General features: G+C 46.3%; 1 protein-coding gene across 3 annotated transcripts in view; it reads left to right on the top strand.

Annotated features, from left to right (window-relative positions):
• Window positions 1-15,297, top strand: part of LOC106607852 (calcipressin-2) — a 138,824-nt gene that overhangs the window by 109,178 nt on the left and 14,349 nt on the right. For all 3 annotated transcript variants that reach the window (XR_006770303.1, XM_045720885.1, XM_014205284.2), the window contains 2 exons: window positions 8,020-8,193; window positions 13,558-13,729. Coding sequence is in view for 2 of the 3 variants with exons in the window: in XM_045720885.1 (XP_045576841.1) it covers window positions 8,020-8,193; window positions 13,558-13,729 (346 nt within the window). In the remaining variant the exon portion in view is untranslated. The remainder of the gene's footprint in view (window positions 1-8,019; window positions 8,194-13,557; window positions 13,730-15,297) is intronic.

The raw sequence follows: 15,297 nt of genomic DNA, 5'->3' as shown, positions 1-15,297 counted from the left end.
TCCAGTATCCGAGGCATCCACCGCTACCATGAAGGGACGAGCAGGTTCAGGATGAGCGAGGATGGTCCGGAGGTGAAACGTCCCTTGAGCTCCTCGAATGCCCTGTCAGCCTCGGGGGTTGAGCAAAAATGGGTCTGGGATTGATGGGTTAGGGCCGTGAGAGGCACCAAAGTTGCGAATAAATGTCTGGAAAAATTGGTAAACCCGATGAACCGCTGAACTTGTTTCAGTGAAGCGGGACGGGGCCAGTCGGTGACGGCCTTAACCTTTACAGGATAATGTATCCCAGGGAGGAGACTTGGGAAACATGGAATTCACACTTCTCTATTTCTGATGTATAGCTGACTCTGCAGGAGGTGTCTCAGGACTTGGCGGACGTGCAGGATATGTTCTGGAAGGGTCTTGGAGAAGATCAGGATGTCATCAAGGTAAGCAAAGACGAAATGATTCAACGTGTCCCTAAGAGTGTCATTGACCAATGCTTGGAAGACTGCTGGTGAGCAATAATCCGAATGGCATGACTAAATATTCATAGTGGCCACTAGGGATGTTAAAGGCAGTTTTCCATTAATCTCCCGATTCTTCCAGTTTGGTGAAGAATCGGGCCCCTGGGCCAGATCCAAGGCAGAGGACATCAGTGATAGGGCGTAACGATTCTTAATCGTAATCCTCTTCAGCCCTGGGTAATCAATGCAAGGATGCAGACCCCCATCTTTCTTTCCCACGAAGAAGAAGCTTGCGCAGGCTGGAGAAATTGAGGAACAAATGAAGCCTGCCTCCATCGACTTCCAGATGTAATCGTCCATGGCTGCTACTTCAGGGGCCGAGAGGGAGTAAGGACATCCCTGGGGATGGGTGGAGCTGGGTAGGAGCTTTATGGCTCAGTCGTATGGTCAATGAGGAGGGAGGGGGGCGGCTTGCCTCTTACTGAAGACTTCCCAGAGGGAGAGTATTCGGGAGGGAGAGCGGAGAAGTCTTGGGCTTTAATGGATGCAGGGGGGCACGGCGAGGCTCTTGGTAGGGGTCTTAGGCATTTAGTCTTGCAGTTCTTTCCCCAGTCTAGTAGATGTCCCGTGGACAAGGAGAATTGTGGGTTATGTTGCGCTAACCAGACCCCTAGGATAAGGGGTTTCTCGGGAGCAGTGATCAAAATAAAGCTAGAAGTCTCTGAGTGGTTCACACCGACCTGCAGTTGAATGGGCTTGGTCTGATATTCCACCTGGCCAGAGCCGATGGGGCATCCATCAAGGGCTTGAATCTGCAGAGGGATAGGGCATTTCAAGCAGGAGATTTGTAATTCTCTGGCGAGGTCCTGATCGATTAAATTATCCGCAGCCCCGGAGTCCACAAAGACTTGAATTTGGTGCTGACATTTGTCCCAGTGGAGGGTTGCGGGTAGTGACAGACGGTGACTGGGTAGCCTGGGAGTACCTACGCAGCTCGTCAGGGTCTCCCCTTGTCCTGGTGAGCCCCGGCTTTTCCCGTCAGCGAAGATGGCCAAGACCTCCACAGTAGAGGCAGCAGCCTTCGCTCATGTGCCTGTCACGTTCCTGTGGGCTCAGACATGTGTGTCCCAGCCGCATGGGCTTCTCAGTGCTTGGCTCGGGGGGCTTGGGGTACTCGAGAAGCCAGGATACTGGGGTGGTGTCAAAGGGTCACTGTTTCATTCGTTCTCGGATGCGGTTTTCGATCTTGATTGCCAGCATAATAAGGGACTCGAGGTCCTCTCCCAGTTCCAGAGAGGTCAGTTCATCCTTGATAGAGTTAGACAGACCCTGGTGGAAGGCGGTGACCAGTGTCTCTGTATTCCACCCACTTTTGGCGGTGAGGGTGTGGAAATCAATGGCGAAGTCAGCCACTTGTCTGGCCCCTTGGCAGAGGTTGAATAGCCGGATCAACGCTCCTCGTCCGCCGACTGGGTGGTCGAAGACTCGTCGCAACTCAGAAGTGAAGGCTGATATGGAGATGCAGGATGGTGGCTGCTATTCCCACACCGCCATTGCCCACGCCAGGGCTTTGGTCGAGAGTAAAGATGTAGGCGATCTTGGCCTGATCAGTGTGGAACAAGGAGGGCTGTAGCTTGAAAACCAGAGAGCACTGAGTGAGGAACCTCTTGCATATTCCTGGGTGGCCGTCATATCGCTCGGGGGCTGGGATCTTGGGTTCCCGGTGCAGGTTCCATTGGGGATCTACGGTGACGACTGGAGCACTGGGCGCTGAGACTCCTGGGTTGGGGGTGTTCAGTGGTTGGAGGGAGTCGGTAAGTGCCTAGAGAGTCACTGATATTTGGAATTGTTCTTGCTGCTGCCCCAGCAGGGCTCCTTGGCTCCAACGTTCTTGATCTGGTCGATCTCTGCAGGGTCCTTGTTGGGGCAGAAGCTTGCTGTGATGTGGTGAGGTAGGATCCAGGAGCAGAGAAGAGAACCAGACGAGGAACCAGTGGTTTAGAATAAACATAAATAATTTACTGGGAAAAAATTCAACAGTAGGTACAAAGTAAAACTAGGGAAAACATAAAACACTTTGACTTGATAACTCACTCAGGAGACAAACGCACAATGCAAACGAATCAAGCTTCTGCAAAGGGTAACAGAAATCACACCTCTCTAAAATGAAATCATAATTAGTAACTGAAAATACCTTTGTCATTATAGTCTCTAAGGCGGTGTCTGCCGCCCTCTGGTGACAGGTGGAACCATGACTGCCCCATGGCAAAATGTGTATAATTGCAAGAAATGATCTCCATTGTCAAGATTTTTGCTAGGCTGACATTCATCTGAGACACCCTTCACAATGTTTGATATGTTGATATGGACTCACCATTAGGGGGACAAGTGTCCTGAAAGCCTTCACTACTTAGCCCCCACTCACAACACACACACACACACACACACACACACACACACACACACACACACACACACACACACACACACACACACACACACACACACACACACACACACACACACACACATGCAGATCACATCAGGGCCTCAGCCTCAATCTCAACCTCCCTCAGAATGACCTTTTTTAGTAAACACTTCTCCATAACAACGTGCATTATTCCACCACTAATGTACCTGAGCCATTTGCTTAACTAGGAGGTATGCGCCCACCGGTCCTTTGGTAATGCATCGAGTATTTTTAGAAAGCAATGTCTGTTCCAGCTCCAAAAAAACCCTCCCTATATTTTCCTCTCCTCACCTCACTGTCCATGTTTGTAAAGGAATGTCATTTCTTTTTAAAAAACATTCGAACAGGCTGAAGTAGAACAGTCTAGGAAGTATTTGAATGGCATTAGGCCTATGTAAGATAAAGCCCTAGTGTTAGAACATAAACCTGATCCTGAGGGTGATTGATTGGTGGATAAGGTTTAATGTGTGATGGGTTCCATGATAAGTCAGCTCAGATCCACATACTGCCCTGCTAACGCTGCTGCTGCTTTCCATTCCATTGCTGATGGAGCACTCTCTTGCTCTGTGTGGTGTGGGTCTGTCTGAGGCTATAGACTACTGGAGATAGATAAATCATCTGAGCTGGAATGTTATTGTACACAGAGGGAACCCAGTCTCATGTTCATGAGTTGTACGCAACACAGGGAGGGACATTGTCTGCTTTTGCCTTAGCTCTGGCTAGAAGTTCCTTCTAGGTACAGATCTAGGATCAGTTTACCTCCTCTAATCCTGACCTTAGACCATTAGGGAGAAGAATGCAAAAGTGACCTCTTATCAGTGTCTAGGGGGCAACATCATCCCAAGGTGAAACTTTGAAGACACTTCTTAAGCGGAGCAGCAATCTTTGCATGAATTCACACAACGCCCGACAACGCAGAGGGAAACTCTGTGTTAATGTGCTGATCCAAGGTACCTGGAGTGAGCCAGAGCCTCATCTACTGGACAGAACTCTATTCTACATCCCCCTCACCGTCAGAGGGGGGTGATACAGCAGCCTGAACTGAGCTGTCACCACTCATCTCCACCTCCCAGGCAGACACACACCAGTCCCAGCTGTCAGCTGCCAGGACACACACAAACACACATACACACACACACACACTCCGCATCAGGAGCCTGCTACTCGCCACCGATCTCACACATACACTGACATGAAACAAGCTCTCAGACACATTTACCAGATTGGAAAGTGACTGTCTGAATGATCTTCCTGTCTCTACAGATCAGCTCTACCAAGGAAAGTCATATTGTCATCTGTCACTGGCTCTGAAATATCAAGCTGCCAGAACGCTCTCTTTGTCAGAGACGACTATTGTATCTGACTGACTCAAATTGTTGTGAATAGATGTTTTGATGAGAGGGAGATGTGACATCATGGAACTAAACTGTCAGACTCGTTTTAAACAGACATCTTGTAAACAATGTTACGTGGTCAGATTGTTTATTTGATGGAGCACTGCTGAATCTAAAATGATTCCTTGGCACAGAATGTATCAACTGACTAACAAAAGATCCATTGAATTGAATGTACATTGCATGAACACGCTCTGTAACCTGCCCATGCAGTCTCACTATTGCTGATCCTTCAAAGGAGGATATCGTGGCTGTCTTCAAACAAGAGAGAGATAAATGAAATCCCTATGTGTTCTAGTGTTTTTTATACTTTCGCTGCTAATCAATTTACAGTAAATCTATTTTCAGGTACACAGCTAAGAACCAGATGTTCCCTTAAAAGTGCTTATTTTTACACTCTGCTGGCTAAATGTGGCGGCTCATTTAGAAGCTGCTAGAATAGCATTTTAGATCAGCACCATGTGGAAAGAGGGAGGGAAATAGCCCATGTACTCTGCTACGCTCTCTCTTTAAGGCTGTATTTAAAGTCTGCTTGTTATGATGGAACAACATCTAATTTGGGAAAAGTACCTGTCATATAACTTAACTGAGATGGGAGATTTCCATTGTGGTTTAGCGTATGAATTCACAGAATTCAGTGTTTGACACAATCATCTACAGTTGAAGTCGGAAGTTTACGTACACTTAGGTTGAAGTCATTAAAACTCATTTTTCAACCACTCCACAAATTTCTTGTTAACAAACTATAGTTTTGGCAAGTTGCTTAGGACATCTACTTTGTGCATGACACAAGTAATTTTTCCAACAATTGTTTACAGACAGATTATTTCACTTATAATTCACTGTATCACAATTCCAGTGGGTCAGAAGTTTATATACACTAAGTTGACTGTGCCTTTAAACAGCTTGGAAAATTCCAGAAAATGATGTCATCGCTTTAGAAGCTTCTGATAGGCTAATTGACATCATTTGAGTCAATTGGAGGTGTACCTGTGGATGTATTTCAAGGCCTACCTTCAAACTCAGTGCCTCTGCTTGACATCGCGGGAAAATCAAAAGATATCAGCCAAGACCTCATAAAAAACATTGTAGACCTCCACAAGTCTAGTTCATCCTTGGGAGCAATTTCCAAACGCCTGAAGGTACCACGTTCATCTGTACAAACAATAGTACGCAAGTATATACACCATGGGACCACGCAGCCGTCATACCGCTAAGGAAGGAGACGTGTTTTGTCTCCTAGAGATGAACGTACTTTGGTGCGAAAAGTGCAAATCAATCCCAGAACAACAGAAAAGGACCTTGTGAAGATGCTGGAGGAAACAGGTACAAAAGTATCTATATTCACAGTAAAATGAGTCCTATATCAACATAACCTGAAAGGCTATCTAGCAAGGAAGAAGCCACTGCTCCAAAACCGCCATAAAACAGCCAGACTACGGTTTGCAACTGCACATGGAGAAATGTCCTCTGGTCTGATTAAACAAAAATAGAACTGTTTGGCCATAATGACCATTGTTATGTTTGGAGGAAAAAGGGGGAGGCTTGCAAGCCGAAGAACACCATCCCAACCGTGAAGCACGGGGGTGGCAGCATCATGTTGTGGGGGTGCTTTGCTGCAGGAGGGGCTGGTGCACTTCACAAAATAGATGGCATCATGAGGCAGAAAAATGATGTGGATATATTGAAGCAACATCTCAAGACATCAATCAGGAAGTTATAACTGGACAATGACCCCAAGCATACTTTCAAAGTTGTGGCAAAATGGCTTAAGGACAACAAAGTCAAGGTATTGGAGTGGCCATCACAAAGCACTGACCTAAATCCTATAGAACATTTGTGGGCAGAACTGAAAAAGCGTGTGCGAGCAAGGAGGCCTACAAACCTGACTCAGTTACACCAGCTCTGTCAGGGGGAATGGGCCAAAATTCACCCAACTTATTGTGGAAGGCTACCCAAAACGTTTGAGCCAAGTTAAACAATTTAAAGGCAATGCTACCATATACTAATTGAGTGTATGTAAACTTCTGACCCACTGGGAATGTGATGAAAGAAATAAAAGCTGAAATAAATCATTCTCTCTACTATTATTCTGACATTTCACATTCTTAAAATAAAGTGGTGATCCTAACTGACCTAAGACAGGGAATTTTTACTAGGATTAAATGTCAGGAATTGTGAAAAACTGAGTTTAAATGTACTTGGCCTAGGTGTATGTAAACTTCCGACTTCAACTGTATATTGTCCACTTGTCCTGTGAATGACCTGGTCTATGAACTCTATCTGCTGGGGTCATCCTGGGGTCATGAGGTGGCGCCATAGAGGACAGACAGCTCTCTAGAACATAGCTACAGTACCAAATCAAATCAAATTTTATTTGTCACATACACATGGTTAGCAGATGTTAATGCGTGTGTAGCGAAATGCTTGTGCTTCTAGTTCCGACCGTGCAGTAATATCTAACAAGTAATCTAACAATTTCACAACAACTACCTTATACACACAAGTGTAAAGGAAAGAATAAGAATATGTACATAAAAATATATGGATGAGCGATGGCCGAACGGCATAGGCAAGATGCAGGTGATGGTATAGAGTACAGTATATACATATGAGATGAGTAATGTAGGGTATGTAAACATTATATAAAGTGGCATTGTTTAAAGTGACTAGTGATACATCTATTACATCCAATTTTTAATTATTAAAAGTGGCTAGAGATTTGAGTCAGTATGTTGGCAGCAGCCACTCAATGTTAGTGATGGCTGTTTAAGAGTCTGATGAACAGAGATGTGTCAGAGATCAGCCCTGAGGCTGTGGGAGAATTTCCCAGAACTGACTGTCTCCCCTCTTCTCCTCTTTCCCCTCGCTCTGCCTACCTCTGTATCTATATTCCCTACACTTTGTCTCTCCCCCCCTCCCCCGTCTCTCTTTCTCTCTCCCTTCTCTCTCGCTCTCTCTGTCCTCTCTCTTTCCTCGCTTTACGGAGCCCAGGGCAGGTCTGGGATGTGAGATTATCCTCAAATTAGACACCTTCATTAGCTCTGCTCTCCAGCAGGAAATGAAGGCTAAACGAGCAGCAAGGCTAGATTCCAACCACCCATGCACACACACACACACACACACACACACACACACACACACACACACACACACACACACACACACACACACACACACACACACACACACACACACACTAATGAGCGCACCAACACTAATGATAACAAAGCATCTATAAATAGGCTGAGTGAGTGACAGAGGGAAGTGCCACTCAACTTGACCTTTCTGTGGTGACACCTCTCCTTGAGGAACACACAGATCTATCAAGACTAGAGGAAACCAGCAGCACTAAGGCGGACAGGACAGACAGCTCCTTATCTCTCTCTCTCTTGCTCTCCATCTCTCATCTGGCCAGGTTTAATGAATGGGAGGTTTATTGGTTAGGCAACAGAAAACATAGTCTTGTCAACACCCAGTAAAGAGACCTGCAGCATCCTCTGTCCATGATAAACAGCTTATTAACTGGAGAAAGGATTCTGTGTTTACTGGAGGAGGCTGCAGGGAACCTCACCCCAGACACTGCTTAATGTCTCCCTCTCCCTCAGTCTACTGTATTATTCATGCTTTGGCATTTACCACCTGAAACCATATTATGCACAACCTCATCTGTGGTTTGTTTTTGTCTCTCTATATTGGCTTTGTTCAGGAGATGTTCGAGGCCCTGTTCCTGGCCTACGATGAGCGGGTGACGTTTCAGCTGTTCAAGAGCTTCCGGCGTGTCCGCATCAACTTCAGCAACCCCAAAGCAGCCGCCAGCGCCAGGATAGAGCTGCACGAAACGCCCTTCAGAGGCAAGAAGCTCAAACTCTACTTTGCCCAGGTCAGTAGCTATACAGTACAACAAGCAGGACTGACTGCCAACAGACTGGGACTTTGATTTACCCCTTATGTTAGTTCTGTTGTCTATTGCTGGAAGGAAAGGACACATTAAAGTGATGCTCCAGAGCTTTTGTATAATTTCAGCAGTAGTTTTGAAAGTAGTGCTCACGAGCCAAAACGAGTCCCCAAAAATGTTGTACAAATATGTACTACATCATCCATTTTGTATGATATGTTACATCCTGCAAAAATGTATTTATTTATATACCTTTGGTAAGTTGGTTAGGACATCTACTTTGTGCATGACACAAGTCATTTTTCCAACAATTGTTTACAGACAGATTATTTCACTTATAATTCATTGTATCACAATTCCAGTGGGTCAGAAGTTTATATACACTAAGTTGACTGTGCCTTTAAACAGCTTGGACAATTCCAGAAAATTATGTCATGGCTTTAGAAGCTTCTGATAGGCTAATTGACATCATTTGAGTCAATTGGAGGTGTACCTGTGGATGTATTTCAAGGCGTACCTTCAAACTCAGCGCCTCTTTGCTTGACATCATGGGAAAATCTAAAGAAATCAGCCAAAAAAGTTGTAGACCTCCACAAGTCTGGTTCATCCTTGGGAGCAATTTCCGAATGCCTGAAGGTACCGCGTTCATCTGTACAAACAATAGTACGCAAGTATAAACACCATGGGACCACGCAGCCGTCATACCGCTCAGGAAGGAGATGTGTTTTGTCTCCTAGAGATGAACGTACTTTGGTGCGAAAAGTGCAAATCAATGACAGAACAATAGCAAAGGACATTGTGAAGATGCTGGAGGAAACGGGTACAAAAATATCTATATCCACAGTAAAACGAGTCCTATATCGACATAACCTGAAAGACCGCTCAGCAAGGAAGAAGCCACTGCTCCAAAACCACCATAAAAAAAGCCAGACTACGGTTTGCAACTGCACATGGGGACAAAGATCGTACTTTTTGGAGAAATGTCCTCTGGTCTGATTAAACCTAAATAGAACTGTTTGGCCATAATGACCATCGTTATGTTTGGAGGAAAAAGGGGGACGCTTGCAAGCCGAAGAACACCATCCCAACTGTGAAGCACGGGGGTGGCAGCATCATGTTGTGGGGGTGCTTTGCTGCAGGACGGACTGGTGCACTTCACAAAATAGATGGCATCATGAGGCAGAAAAATTATGTGGATATATTGAAGCAACATCTCAAGACATCAGTCAGGAAGTTGTAGCTTGGACGGAAATGGGTCTTCCAAATGGACAATGACCACAAGCATACTTCCAAAGTTGTGGCAAAATGGCTTAAGGACAACAAAGTCAAGGTATTGGAGTGGCCATCACAAAGCCCTGACCTAAATCCTATAGAACATTTGTGGGCAGAACTGAAAAGCGTGTGCGAGCAAGGAGGCCTACAAACCTGACTCAGTTGCACCAGCTCTGTCAGGAGGAATGGGCCAAAATTCACCCAACTTATTGTGGGAAGCTTGTGGAAGGCTACCCAAAACGTTTGACCCAAGTTAAACAATTTAAAGGCAATGCTACCATATACTAATTGAGTGTATGTAAACTTCTGACCCACTGTGAATGTGATGAAAGAAATAAAAGTTGAAATGAATAATTCTCTACTATTATTCTGACATTTCACATTCTTAAAATAAAGTGGTGATCCTAACTGACCTAAGACAGGGAATTCTTACTAGGATTAAATGTCAGGAATTGTGAAAAACTGAGTTTAAATGTATTTGGCTAAGGTGTATGTAAACTTCCGACTTCAACTGTATATACAGTGGGGGGAAAAAGTATTTAGTCAGCCACCAATTGTGCAAGTTCTCCCACTTTAAAAGATGAGAGAGGCCTGTAATTTTCATCATAGGTACGTACACTTCAACAATGACAGACAAAATGAGAAAAAAAATCCAGAAAATCACATTGTAGGATTTTTTATGAATTTATTTGCAAATTATGGTGGAAAATGTGTGCAAAGCTGTCATCAAGGCAAAGGGTGGCTTCATTGAAGAATCTCAAATCTCAAATATATTTTGATTTGTTTAACACTTTTTTGATTACCATAGAAAATAGTAAAATAAAGAAAAACCCTTGAATGAGTAGGTGTGTCCAAACTTTTGACTGGTACTTTACATATCTATATGTATGTATGTGTGTGTGTTTGTGTTACAAATTAGTAAGTGCTTAAGACCTTGGGCTGCATCTTTAAAACACAAGCTTTAGTTAGGGTGTGTAGTTCAGGGAAAAACTGTGTTTATGGAAAATAGTCTCATGTTTACATTTTGTCACCGATGCAGTGTGACTAATAATAAAACCCTCTCCAGGGTGTGTGTGTGTGTGTGTGTGTGTGTGTGTGTGTGTGTGTGTGTGTGTGTGTGTGTGTGTGTGTGTGTGTGTGTGTGTGTGTGTGTGTGTGCTCGAGTGCTCGAGTGTGTGTGCCCTCCTTGCAGAAGCAGCTTGTGATTGCTCCACATTAGCCAATCGGCCTGTCTAATTCCTCTCCCAATGGTTATCAGGGTCACAAGCACTCCGCTGAGGCAGAGAGAGAGATTAAGTCCATGACTTCTATTCCTGTTAGAGATAATATCTGCAGGGCCGGTGTGTTACGCTGTGCTGCCTGGAGGCTGGAGCACACAGACACTTCATAGCACTCTGATGATCTACATGGGATCTGGACCTATTATCTGTTAGTCAAGATGACAGGCCTGGTGGTGATGTGGCTCTGTAACCCAGTAGACTAGTGTTGGTCCTGGGGAACAGGGAGGTCTGTAACCCAGTAGACTACTGTTGGTCCTGGGGAACAGGGAGGTCTGTAACCCAGTAGACTAGTGTTGGTCCTGGGGAACAGGGAGGTCTGTAACCCAGTAGACTAGTGTTGGTCCTGGGGAACAGGAAGGTCTGTAACCCAGTAGACTAGTGTTGGTCCTGGGGAACAGGGAGGTCTGTAACCCAGTAGACTACTGTTGGTCCTGGGGAACAGGGAGGTCTGTAACCCAGTAGACTAGTGTTGTTCCTGGGGAACAGGGAGGTCTGTAACCCAGTAGACTAGTGTTGTTCCTGGGGAACAGGGAGGTCTGTAACCCAGTAGACTAGTGTTGTTCCTGGGGAACAGGGAGGTCTGTAACCCAGTAGACTAGTCTTGGTCCTGGGGAACAGGGAGGTCTGTAACCCAGTAGACTAGTGTTGGTCCTGGGGAACAGGGAGGTCTGTAACCCAGTAGACTAGTGTTGGTCCTGGGGAACAGGGAGGTCTGTAACCCAGTAGACTAGTGTTGGTCCTGGGGAACAGGGAGGTCTGTAACCCAGTAGACTAGTGTTGGTCCTGGGGAACAGGGTGGTCTGTTACCCAGTAGACTAGTGTTGTTCTTGGAGAACAGGGAGGTCTGTAACCCAGTAGACTAGTGTTGGTCCTGGGGAACAGGGATGTCTGTAACCCAGTAGACTAGTGTTGGTCCTGGGGAACAGGGAGGTCTGTAACCCAGTAGACTACTGTTGGTCCTGGGGAACAGGGAGGTCTGTAACCCAGTAGACTAGTGTTGGTCCTGGGGAACAGGAAGGTCTGTAACCCAGTAGACTAGTGTTGGTCCTGGGGAACAGGGAGGTCTGTAACCCAGTAGACTAGTGTTGGTCCTGGGGAACAGGGAGGTCTGTAACCCAGTAGACTAGTGTTGGTCCTGGGGAACAGGGAGGTCTGTAACCCAGTAGACTAGTGTTGGTCCTGGGGAACAGGGTGGTCTGTTACCCAGTAGACTAGTGTTGGTCCTGGGGAACAGGGAGGTCTGTAACCCAGTAGACTAGTGTTGTTCTTGGAGAACAGGGAGGTCTGTAACCCAGTAGACTAGTGTTGGTCCTGGGGAACAGGGATGTCTGTAACCCAGTAGACTAGTGTTGGTCCTGGGGAACAGGGAGGTCTGTAACCCAGTAGACTACTGTTGGTCCTGGGGAACAGGGAGGTCTGTAACCCAGTAGACTAGTGTTGGTCCTGGGGAACAGGAAGGTCTGTAACCCAGTAGACTAGTGTTGGTCCTGGGGAACAGGGAGGTCTGTAACCCAGTAGACTAGTGTTGGTCCTGGGGAACAGGGAGGTCTGTAACCCAGTAGACTAGTGTTGGTCCTGGGGAACAGGGAGGTCTGTAACCCAGTAGACTAGTGTTGGTCCTGGGGAACAGGGAGGTCTGTAACCCAGTAGACTAGTGTTGGTCCTGGGGAACAGGGAGGTCTGTAACCCAGTAGACTAGTGTTGGTCCTGGGAGAACAGGGAGGTCTGTAACCCAGTAGACTAGTGTTGGTCCTGGGGAACAGGGAGGTCTGTAACCCAGTAGACTAGTGTTGGTCCTGGGGAACAGGGAGGTCTGTAACCCAGTAGACTAGTGTTGGTCCTGGGGAACAGGGAGGTCTGTAACCCAGTAGACTAGTGTTGGTCCTGGGAGAACAGGGAGGTCTGTAACCCAGTAGACTAGTGTTGGTCCTGGGGAACAGGGAGGTCTGTAACCCAGTAGACTAGTGTTGGTCCTGGGGAACAGGGAGGTCTGTAACCCAGTAGACTAGTGTTGGTCCTGGGGAACAGGGAGGTCTGTAACCCAGTAGACTAGTGTTGGTCCTGGGGAACAGGGAGGTCTGTAACCCAGTAGACTAGTGTTGGTCCTGGAGAACAGGGAGGTCTGTAACCCAGTAGACTAGTGTTGGTCCTGGAGAACAGGGAGGTCTGTAACCCAGTAGACTAGTGTTGGTCCTGGGGAACAGGGAGGTCTGTAACCCAGTAGACTAGTGTTGGTCCTGGGGAACAGGGAGGTCTGTAACCCAGTAGACTAGTGTTGTTCCTGGGGAACAGGGAGGTCTGTAACCCAGTAGACTAGTGTTGGTCCTGGGGAACAGGGAAGTCTGTAACCCAGTAGACTAGTGTTGGTCCTGGAGAACAGGGAGGTCTGTAACCCAGTAGACTAGTGTTGTTCCTGGGGAACAGGGAGGTCTGTAACCCAGTAGACTACTGTTGGTCCTGGAGAACAGTGAAGAGGAACCCATGGCCCAGACAAGGATCCTTCCCAGTCAGTGTCCTTTAACTTCAGCTCTCTGGCTGGCTGAATGGGGTCTCAGCAGGACCCTTGGAACTAAGATGTGAAACTAACTTACTGTCTGGAGTGTTGAATGTACAGCCTTGTCCTGGATTCTTTTTTTTTTAAGCCAATCACTAAGAGACATCTGATTAAAACTGATTCACTAATAATTGGTCTCTCTCTCTCTCTCTCTCTCTCTCTCTCTCTCTCTCTCTCTCTCTCTCTCTCTCTCTCTCTCTCTCTCTCTCTCTCTCTCTCACCCTCCCTCCCTCCCTCCCTCAGGTCCAGAACCCAGTATCAGATGGTGATAACCTGCACCTGGCTCCTCCCCAGCCCTCTAAACAGTTCCTCATCTCCCCTCCCGGCTCGCCGCCCATTGGCTGGCAGCAGATAGACGAGACCACGCCCGTCATCAACTACGACCTGCTCTATGCTGTGGCCAAGCTGGGCCCCGGTGAGTCATACCACTAGTGACACACTACATGCTGTTTTTGATTCTCTCCGTTACTCTCCTTTTCTTCACGCGACCGCTCTGTTTCAGTTTTACTTTCTCTGTCTCAACCTTTCTCTCACACCTTTCTGTTGTTCTCACTGGTTCACTCCTTCAGTCATTTCTGTCTCTCATTCTCTTTCTTATCTTCCTCTTACACGCTGTTCTATTGGCTCACGTCTCTCACTTCCTCCGTAAATATATCCAGTGATGCGTGATGTAATATGACATCCTAGAGGACCTCCCCTCGGTCAAGCAGGGCGTCAGGTCAAATTCTTCTTGTTTCAAAGATTCATGGTGTCAAGTCACACCGGTCAGAACCTGTACCTTTAAATGTTATTGGTATTCATAGAACACATCCTCTGGCGTCGGTCGCTGTGTGTTCTATAATCAGCCTTAATGCAGCCCTCTGTATAGGACACAAAGCTGTAGAGACTAGAATAGAATTTCTATTAGCTGAACCCAGTGTTGGGGACAACAGTGTTGGGGACAACAGTGTTGGGGACAACGTGTTACAAAGGTATTGAGTAACAAAACTCGTTACTTTGATTGAAGGTAACAAGTCAAACGTAATATATAACTATTTTTAAGTAACGAATCCTCACACTGCCTGAATCCCAGTTGACCTTCAGATGCAGTACAGATGCAGTACAGATGCAGTACAGATGCAGTACAGATGCATCAGGTAGTTTTACTGCTGTACAATGTAAAGCCCGTTTGAGTCCTTAAAAAGTCTTTATGATCATAACAAGACTGTCAACTCCTGTATATTTCCACTTCAGCTTATAGGGAAGGTTGTGTTCTGGCGTTTATGACCGTGTCATGTCCAGAAGTCCAGTTAGTGTTTGTGGTGGACCACACACGTAGACCGACAGAGTAGATGACCGCCCGGGAGGTGATCGTCCATTTCATAGAAGATGAGTCAGGTCACCCTCTCTACTCCCCAGCTGTTGGTCTGATTACGTACTGTAGCCTACTGTTCCCATTGGAAACATGGTCCACCAGGTTGATTACAGGCAACAAGCCATTTACACATGTATTTCAACTGAGGAAGGACATTCCACACAAGGTTGTCTCACATTATAGTATAGTCCCAAAGAGTCCATCTCAAATAGTCCTGTATTTAGACCCATGGACATGTTTAGCACTGTCTGTCACAGGCTTTGTAATACTACCTAGTAGGTTTCCTATGAAATCTATTGATTCAAAAGAATTTCACACACATTGAAACATTACAGAGGTTGAGATGGAGCGACTTGTCACGTCAGTAACATCTCTCACTGGTTTAAGACATGATTTTGATTTAATGAACAGCACTCCAGTTCCGAATGTATCCTATCCTCCTTCACTCCCCGCTGCTCCGCTCTGCCTCTGTCTTCCATGCCATCAGAGGGGCAGTGTTACTTCGCTAAATTCAATTTGCCGCAGACTTAAAAGAGCCGCGAGCCAAAGCAGTGCCCCTCTCTTCACAAAGGTTCCGCTGCACGTCGTCATGTCAACCATGAATAATGCATGAGGGTGAGAGACCTGTC

This window comes from Salmo salar, chromosome ssa06 (assembly GCF_905237065.1).
Source record: "Salmo salar chromosome ssa06, Ssal_v3.1, whole genome shotgun sequence".
Classification (NCBI taxonomy): domain Eukaryota; kingdom Metazoa; phylum Chordata; class Actinopteri; order Salmoniformes; family Salmonidae; genus Salmo; species Salmo salar.
The sequence above is the reverse complement of the archived record's forward strand: the minus strand, read 5'-3'. Positions and strand labels throughout refer to the sequence as shown.